The sequence below is a fragment of the Equus quagga genome, chromosome 12 (genome assembly GCF_021613505.1).
Source record: "Equus quagga isolate Etosha38 chromosome 12, UCLA_HA_Equagga_1.0, whole genome shotgun sequence".
Taxonomy (NCBI): domain Eukaryota; kingdom Metazoa; phylum Chordata; class Mammalia; order Perissodactyla; family Equidae; genus Equus; species Equus quagga.
This window is the reverse complement of record NC_060278.1, coordinates 106,732,099-106,742,110: the sequence shown is the minus strand read 5'-3', so window position 1 is coordinate 106,742,110 and position 10,012 is coordinate 106,732,099. Positions and strand designations below refer to the sequence as shown.

At 40.3% G+C, this 10,012-nt stretch overlaps 1 protein-coding gene across 1 annotated transcript in view; it reads right to left on the bottom strand.

Moving 5' to 3' along the window:
* Positions 1–365: 365 nt before the first annotated feature.
* Positions 366–10,012, bottom strand: part of RAB22A (RAB22A, member RAS oncogene family) — a 54,620-nt gene continuing 44,973 nt past the window's right edge. The window contains exons 4-7 of the mRNA XM_046679062.1: positions 7,027–7,098; positions 6,831–6,937; positions 6,096–6,205; positions 366–1,420 (exon numbers count right to left, since the gene is read on the bottom strand). Of these exons, the coding sequence (XP_046535018.1) occupies positions 1,323–1,420; positions 6,096–6,205; positions 6,831–6,937; positions 7,027–7,098 (387 nt within the window). The 3' untranslated portion in view covers positions 366–1,322. The remainder of the gene's footprint in view (positions 1,421–6,095; positions 6,206–6,830; positions 6,938–7,026; positions 7,099–10,012) is intronic.

Sequence of the window (10,012 nt, the reverse complement as noted above, 5' to 3'; positions counted from 1 at the left end):
AGGGGAAAATAAAGGAAACGGAAAGATAAGCTAAATTGTTAACAAGGAAAGCTCTCTTAAAACAGTTGGTCTGAGGTCGCTATAAAAGCTAAAAGAAACTTATTACCAAGACCAGGTAAATGACTTGAGCTTGGAGCTTAATCTCTTACCCCAAGGCTAGCAAGGGCTAGTCAGGCTTGTCAAAGTGCGTAATCTTTATCATGATTTCCAGAGGGGATGTGGAGGGTGCGGGGAGGGAAGGCAGAAGATCTCTGCAGACTGTAAGCTGCGCGCTCTGCGCTTCCCACAGCGTGAATGTGCTCCAGAGGCTCCTGGGCATCGGCCGAAAGCGACTGGGCGGATGGGAGGCTGGGTGCAAGATTAAATGGAGTGTTGAACAAAACACAGAATTTATTAATGTATTTACATAATTTATAATCTTTAAGCAATGGTCTCATAAATATAGACTACAACTTTACATATTCTAAGCAACAGATAATTGTTTTCCCCACCAAAATAGCTGGGTTAAATAAAAAATTGACAGCATTTACACCACTTTCTCTCTTCTTCCTCTTTTTTAAACCATTGTTAGTCAGTTTAAACATACACAATTCAATGTATTCCAGGTAGCTTCTCTACCACCACCATCTTGATCATGAGAGCTTACCTAAAAAGGTGCCAATAACGTGTTTGGTGACTCATATATGACAGGGTCAGAATGCAAACCTAAGGTGAGCTATGCAATTGTTATTGTTGTTAACTTACTGTATGTATCCTGGGCTAATATCATCAATGAAAAATACTTTAGAGATGGCGGGATGGAATAATTTCCATCAGTCCTAGAAATAACCCACTTTAGCTTCAAACAATAATTGCCATCCCTCCACTTAGCATATCCCACCACACTGTCAGTGATACAACTCCCTATAACAGTGGGAGTGGGCAACTACGGAAATGATAATCTCCACAAGATCTTTTTTCCCCCTAAACTCACAAAAGTGCTAATTTTCCCTTTACAAATGTTACATAAAATCTTGATTACAAAACTACTCAACAACTTAATCCTACCATCCATACAATTATACGTTCCTTTTCGGCAAGGTCAAAAGCCAATGATGTAGTCCCTTTGTACACCAGAGATTCTTTACACAAGAGAGGTCCACAGACTGAACTATTATTGCTGCGCTCTCCAAAGAGGAAACAACCGGTCAAGTTCCGTGAATCCTTTCTGCATGAAGAAGGCCCAAGACCGGCTAGGCGACCCGTGGCGGCAGGGTCCCCGCCCTCCTGTTAACGTTCAGGACCACCTACGTCATCATCCAGTCTGAGGGGCTGAGGCTCAGTCAGCAGCAGCTCCGTCTGGGCTCTGAAGGCTGTCTTCGGAGTTTGAAGCCCTTCCCGCCAGATGGTGGGTTGGCATCAGTGGACGGAATTCTTCGACCTAAACAAAAAGGAGACAAGGGAAGGAAATGAGCTTTAACTTTCCAAATCTGTTCATTCTCAGACACAACAATTTTGCAGATGCAATGTGATGGGTTTCATTAAAATAAAAAAGTTTGACAAACTTTTAATTTTGGAATAATTTTAGCTTTATAGAAATGCTGCAAAGGTAACACAGAGTTGCTGTATACTCCTCACCCTGTTTCCCCTAACGCTGGTATCCTATCTTACACGGGACATTTGTCAAAATGAAGAATTCAACGTTGGCACATCACTATTAACTGAACTCCAGACTTTTTTCAGATGCCATCAGTTTTTCCACTAATGCTCTATTTCTGTTCCAGGGTCCAGACAAGGATATTAATGTGGCATTTAGTAAAAATTTTTTAATTAAAAAAAATTACGTTAAAAATACCATTTTGTTTTGAGTAGGTAATATTTGTATATGGTAAAAAAAAAAAATTCAATCAGAACATGCCTATCCTTCCGTCTTACGGCAGAGGCCACCTTCCAGAGGCAGATGTGCACAGACATGCACAGTATACATACACCTCTACCTGTCCCCTTTCTAGACCCAGACAGGAGCACACCGTGTGCACTGCTCCCCATCTTGCTGTGTTTTCACTTGATTGATCCTGGGGATTATTCCATCACAGCATTCTTTTTAATAGCTGCATGATACTGCATTGTATGGATGTACCATAATTTACTTAAGAACTCCCCTGTTGATGGATATTTAGTTTGTTTCCAATATTTTGATGTTAATAACAACAGTGCAAAAACTATCTTTGCGAACCTAAGAGTGCATATGTAGGATAAATGAAGAGGAATGCAAGAGCTGGGTCACGCTATTTTACTCCTGGGTATTTATCTGACACATACACTGTATTTCCAGTGTCTGTCTAGCACAAATGCAGGAAGGACGTGCAATTTAAATTTTGACAGATGCTGCCAAATTGCTCTCTGAAGAGGTTATGCCGCTTTATTCTCCTACCAACAATGCATAAAAATGAACAGGTTTCACTTTACTGCTCCGTGAAGCATAATGTCAATTTCGAGAGAAATCTTAAATCACCCATCCACCTATGTAGCTGATAACTCAGGGGCTGCTTCTTGTACAAAGGCTTTCCTGACGCCCTCCTACTTCCTAACTCTCTCCAACACTTCAGACACTGAAGTCAATCAGGAGCGAGAAGCCTGTTATTACATATTTGTTTACGCAACTCTCTCCCTCGAATTAGACCCTAAGCTCTTTGAGGGAAGAGATCTGTTTCTTCATCGTTACGTTTCTAGCATCCAGGTAGTGCAGTACCTGGCACCGAGGTATTTTGAAAACGTGGGATGAAATGACACACGCATCTTTTGGCATTAACGAGGCCTAGATGCAATCCACCAACTCTCAGGTCCGTCGTTACCAAGCCTGGAGACTCCAGCATGTTGAGCAGCCTGCACATCTGGGTGGGTATACCACACATGGTGTCTATATGACTAGAAATGTCCCCCAGTATGTCCTAACTACTCTTCAAATGCCTATGGATACTATTGTGAATAAATGGCAAATTTATTTAGAAGCTTTATTGAAGCTTCCTGTCATAAGACATTTCTCAATAAACCCATAGTGGACATACAGCTGGTATTACAGAGCCATCTCTGAAATATTTTTAGAAGAAAGCAGAGGAGAATAACTTCATGACCTGAGAACAGGCAATGATTTCTTAAACGGAAGCCAAGAAGTGCTAAACATAAAGGAGAATAAGGATAAACGCATTATATTAAGATTAAAAACTCCAGTTCATCAAAACAGTTGATTGAAAACTGAAGGTCAAGCCACAAAGCAGATGATCTTTCCAATACACATAATCAACAATGGACTCATATCCAAAATAAACTATAAACATTAAGTAAAAGGCAGGTAACCCAACAGGAAAATAGGCAAAACTTCACAAAAGAGGATATCCAGATATTATATAAATGCAAATAACTATCCGGAAAGGAGCTCAACTTCATTAGCTGTCATAACTGCTGGTCACTACCTACTCACCAGAAAGGGAGAGTGACTGGAATCCTCACACACCACTGGTGAACATCAATTGGTATAACCACTCTGAAGACTGTTTGGCAGAAAACTCTTACTGAACACGTGCATACCCAGTGACTCAGCAATTCTTCTCCTGGGTGTAAATATACCCAACAAAAATGTGCACATAGTGGACGTGAAGGGGACTGTTCAGGGAGGTGCTACTTGTGAAAGTTCTAAATTGGACACAACTAGCCAAATGCTTATCAACAGAATGGATAACTACACTGTAGACATTCTCCTCACTGACACGTGCACCCACGCACATGCACGCACACACACTACAGCAATGAGAAGGAATCACGCAGTGATATGCATGAATCTAACAAATGCAATGTGGAGGGAGAGAAGCAAGACACAAAAGAGTAAACAGCATGTTTTAAAAAATACAAAGTATAAAAACAGGCAAAACAGATCTGAAGAGTTAGCAGTCAAGGTGGTTCCCTTGAGGGGAGGGGAAGGAACTGGAGTGGCACCAGGAAGGCTTCTGGGGTCCTGCTGGGTCTTGATCTGAGTGCCCATTATAGGAGTACACTCAGTTGTGAAAACTGTTTGAGCTTTATACTTATGATATGAGCACTTTTCTGTATGCACGTTACACTTCAGTGAAAAGTTAGCATGCCAGGGACTCGGCTAATGCAATTTTATAACACCCAGTAAACAATAAACTCAATTTACAACTCTCTAAATTTTTCTAATCTTTGCAAACATTTATTTTTTATTTTTCACAGTTAAAATGAATATGTACATGCTAGATTTTATATAAAAATTTTCATTGTTGGTATAGGTTACTACCTTCCTGTTTTCAACACTGCTAAAGAACATTTAAAAAAACAGTGATAATTTTAGCACACTCATGACACCACACACTCAGATATTTTAGCTTGAACTGTGAAAAATTCCAACTGGCCTTATGTTGCCTTTCAGTTGCATCCGAGTAACTGCTATTTACAATCTAGGAAGACAATAAATATTACAGCTTTTTAATGTTGAAATGAAGGGGCTGCACTAGAGGCTGCAAACCAGCAGTCCACGGGCCACAGCTGGAGCAGGTGGGCTTGGCAGACCTGCATAGTACTCTGAAAATATTTGAATTAGTGGCCAAATCTAAACCAGGGAACATGTTACATAAAATTCAAATCTCTGGTTCTTTGAACAAACTAAAAACATCAAAAAAATATAAGTAGGGCCGGCCCCGTGGCCAAGTTCGCGCGCTGCTCTTCGGTGGCCCAGGATTTCGCTGGTTTGGGTCCTGGGCACGGACATGGCACCGCTCATCAAGCCATGCTGAAGTGGCATCCCACATGCCACAACTAGAAGGACGCACAACTAAAAATACACAACTATGTACCAGGGGGCTTTGGGCAGAAAAAGGAAAAATAAAATCTTAAAAAAAAAAATATATATATATATATATATGTAAATAAAAACAAAAATAACCCCAGCAACTGGGTAACGAGGAATCTACATTCCAGAATGGCCCCAACTGCTGGAGCTGCGCCTGCACTTGCCAGCTGTCAAGGTCACCAGGGCTTCCTGCAGCCCCCCAAGTCCCAGCCCTCGCCCCAGGCCTGCTCTACTGGTGGGCTGTCCCGGCCTGGCCCTAGTGGGCATTGAAGTTCATGCCCCGTCCTCTGCATGATGGCCAAGCACCCTTCCAGCTTCAGTAATCTCAGATTTTACCCAAAGGATGGATCTTAATGAATAAGGTCGCTGTCCCCTGTCGGCTTCCTCCTGTTTTCCATCTGGTAGTCTGACATGTCCAGTTAACCTGAACCCCAGGTCTCTGCAAGACCTCCTCCATCAGATCTCAGCTCCAACATCACATCCTCAGAGAGGCCTTCCCCGACCACCTGCGGACATTCCTTCACTTCATCCTGTATTATTTTCTTCCGATCACTGCTTGTCATTTGAAAGGATCTTATTTATTTTTGTGACCACTGTCTGCCTCCCACAGTAGAATGTGTGCTCTAGGAGAACAGGGGCTGCACCTGTCTTGTTCACTGCTGTCTCCCCTGAGCGTTGAACAGTTCTCGATAAATATTTTGAGGAATTTGAATGAAACGAATAAACATAGATAAAATCAGTAGAGGATCCCAAAGGTATGCAGCGCCTCTCTTCCATCTAGTGTCATCCTATCAACACTTCTGGAAGGGAAGGGGGAGGGGTGGGGAAAACAGGTCTTAACTTTTATTCCCCTAGTATTAATTTCTGAGGGTTTTCTTAAAGTGGAATCACACATGCATTCCATTTCCCTTTATTTATTTTGTTCATTTTCAATGACTTTGGAAGACTAATTGAAACACATTTAAAGAGACAAAGAGGGAGAGACGACAGCTTCCAGGTCCTCCAGGCCCTGCGCATTATTTACTCAGTAGTGACATTCTTTCTAGAAGGGCTACAGTCATCAGGCAGCAGCTCTCCAGCAATTATAACACGATATGAAAACTGGCTGTTGCTCTTACATTCTCAAATCTCATTCCACTGAGAACAATACCAGAGTAGACACACTATGTAAGAAGGGAATTTTACCCAGCAAGATAATTCTGTTTTAAGTTGCTCTGCACACAGGAAACCAATAGGGCACAGAAATACTCACTAATTTCTATAAAGAGTTCATTTATGTTTATCGCGTTTTTTGCGCTGGTCTCTACAAAAATTGCATGGATGGAGTCAGCGTAGTCCTTAGCATCTCTTTCCATGACTTCCCTGGAAGGCAACAATTGCAAATCAGAAATTCTACCCATCAAGAGCTTAACATCATCCCCACCTGGTACCCAGTAATTTACCAGATTTCAGATGACAGAGAATGTCACAAATGGCTGGCGAAAGAGCCCTGACACATGGTCCTCTGAATTACACCCCTTCTATGGTTAAACCAAACCAAACCAAACCAAACCGAACTCGGCACCAGTAGCAAGGCAGTTAACGGAATGATCAGAGAGTGGCAGGGGTTTCTTTCCCCCTAAAAACAAAGCCCTTGCTTTGGGAATCACGGAAGCAGGCCAGAGAAATTGCTAATAAATATTCTTTCCTTCAAATATGCTTTCCCCATCCAAGTATCCTATGTCATGGGAGCTGGGGGCTACACTAATCTCAGATAATGTCAAGTATGATGCAACCAATCTTTAAATAAATTACACACCTGGCTATAGACACAATCTAATTAGCTCTAAATGTCTGAACTCTTAATTTAGTTTGAAACTTCAGGACTCCAACCAAACAACAAAAAGGACTTTTTCAATGTCAGAGATAAAATAAAAGCAAGATTCTTATATTGGATATTGCGATGAGCACATCATGAACACTGTAATCTCCTGCTCTAATAACTTACCTGACATCGACAAGATCACACTTATTTCCTGCAATGGCAACTACAATATTAGGTGGGCCATGCTGTCCAAGCTCTTTCACCCAATTCTTTAATGTTGAAAATGTCTCCTGCAACACAAAAGAAGAAAGCAACTGGAGAGCTAAGTAACCAAAAGAAAGTTTTGAAGAGTCTAAAGAAAATGGTATGTAAGTCTTACTTCTTTTGTGATATCATAAACAATTATAGCTGCAGCCGACCCTCGATAGTACATCGGTGCTAAGGCACGAAACTGTAGAGAAGAGGGAAAAAGAAACAAAATTGGGAAAACAGGTTAAATATGTTCTTTACTAGACTTTTAAGCCCATTATTGCTGCACAAAAGGTAATCTTTCTCTTAAGCCAAAGAAGTTGACATGATGCTTTAAAGCAAATGAACCCGTAATTACCAAAGGCGAAAACTTTTAATGTAACACTGCAATGTCTCTCAGAAGATAGTTTAGAATACAGTTTTACAGGAATTAAATATGGTGCTGTAAACAATTGTTTCAGCTAGAAAGGCTTTTTAATTGAACTCAATGTTATAATTCCCAAATTCATTTGTTCAACAGTCCTTTAAACTTTGGCTTCCCAAACTATCAGGGAGATAAAAATACAGCTGTAAACAGTTCTCCAGAGAAGTGGCTGCATTTGAGTGCTATAAAGATAACCCTGTAATCTAAATGCTGATCGTACCACACAAATGAGCACACATTCACATTCACTACTTAGATGAGTTTGTAACTCACTTTTTTGATATCTCCTGCACGTGGCAATTCCCAAATGCAGTACAGATGTCATTTCATTTACATGAATTCAACTCTGTATGCATGGCTCCTTCCCACCCATCACCTCCCCCACCCTGAAATACAACCAGCAGGGAAAAGGAAAGGGAGAGGAATAACAATTTAAATAGCAAGGCTGATTTAGTGGGCCACTTCTCTGGACGAGTGTGAGATGGAGAACATGAAGCTCCTGCAATCAGCTTCGGTTCCTGGGCATATAGATGTGCCAGTGTGAGCATCTCGCTCACTGAACGTGAGGCCAATGTTCAAAGACAAGAATTTTACCTATACTTGCTCTTTGTCTTACATCTTGACTTTGAAACAGGACCCCTACAGATGATGTCATACTATGGTATGCTCATCCTGCTCTGTTCTGGTGGCTTACCCCCAAACACAGGCAGGAACTGTCATCAGAGGTGAGCATCTAGTGCACAGTACAATTCACATAATACAGAATTATAGATGCCGCAACTTCTTATCCAATGAGCTTAGCCTTTGGCTTTCAAACTTTCACGTTAATTTGAGTTTTACAAAAGAAAGTGAAATTATGACTAAACTCCATGAGAGAAGACAGCATGCCTGTTTAGTATACGTTTTATTTCTGGGGCCTAGCTCCTGGCACACTGCAGGTAAGCAAGAATTCGTGACTAAATGAAGAAGAATTGTTTAAATATGGGGTGATGCCAAACTAAATCCCAGACTCAAACGTCCCTAATATAAAGTTTTACTAGTCTTTGTGAGAAAGATCCCAGCCTTTGGGGTAAAAGCCTGATAACTTTCAATAAAATATGTTAAGTTTTAGAGAGAAAAAAAACAAAAATAGAGGTTGTAGCAAGAAAGTGCTACAGAAAAGGAAACAACATTATTTGGTGGAAAAGACGCTGGACTGACTTCCAAGGTGGAAGGAACGGGAGTACACAGATGGCACAAAGGTGATGGCATCAGCTTTCCTGTTAGATGTATCACACTGGCAACATCCTTTACAAGGTTGCTGGGTTTTTGTTTTTGCATTCAAATTTGTAAGGTACAAATCATATAGAGAAATGCAAAGATCTTAAGTTTAATAAAAGACATTAAATTTTGATAAAATGACAAATGTGTATGTATACATCCACATAAACACCATCCCACCAAGATACAAAACATTTCTATCAACACAGAAAGTTCCTTAATGCCTCTCTTATCGTGCCCCTTCTTTATCCTTGATAGTAACCCTTGTCTTCAAGTCTACTTTGATATTGACTGCTATTGATATAAACACAAGGGTTTTCTTTTGCTTATGATTTGCACAGAATATCCTTTTCCACTCTCTTACTTTCAAGTTATCTGTTTTTATATTTAAGGTAATCCTCCTATAACCAGAACATAGTTTGATCCTGATTTTTGATCCAATCTGATAACCTCTACGTTTTAAGTGGAATGCTCAGTTCCTTTACATTTAATGTACTCACTGATACATTTGGTCTTACTGATATTAGGACTACCATTTTGCTATTTGTTTTATATCTGTTCCATTAAAGAAATTCCTCTGTCCCTTCCTTTTCTCCCTTCTTTTGCATTAACTGTTTTTAGTATCAATTTTAATATTTTCATTTGTTCAGTGGCTTTTTAGCTAGACCTTCTTGTTTTACTTTTTAAGTAGTTGCTCGTTACCACAATATTCATTTTTTCCTCACAGTCTACTTAAAGTTGAAAATGAACCACCTCATGCAAAATATCACAACCTGTATGATCTAATTCTTTTTATCCCACTGTCCTTTGTGTTACTGTTGTCAAATATTTTAAACATACATACGCTATAAACCACACAATCCAGTGTGGTAATTTTTGCATTAAATAGCCAGCAGTCTTTTAAATCAGCTAAGAGGAAAAAAAAAGATTTTTAGATCTTTATGTTCACCATTTTCTGTGGTTGTGATTTCCTCCTGTGGATCTGAGTTACCATGTAGTGTCATTTCCCTTCAGCCTGAACAGCTCTCTGGGACTGCTGCTGCTGAGTCCTCTCAGCTTTTGTTTTTCTAAAAATGTCATTACTAAATCAGCAATTCCAAAAGTCCCATGCCCCCCTATGTTCATGGCAGCATTATTTACAATAGCCCAGACGTGGAAGCAACCTAAGTGCCCATCAACTGCTGACTGGATAAAGAGGATACAGTATATATATACAATGGAATACTACTCAGCCATAAAAAAGGATGAAATCGTCCCATTTACAACAACATGGATGGACCCTGAAGGTATCATGTTAAGTGAAATAAGCCAGATAGAGAAAGATGAAATCTGTATGACTCCACTCATAGGTGGAAGTTAAACACAGAGACAAAGAGAACTGATTGGTGGTTACCAGGGGAAAGGGGGGTGGCGGAGGGCACAAAGGGTGAAG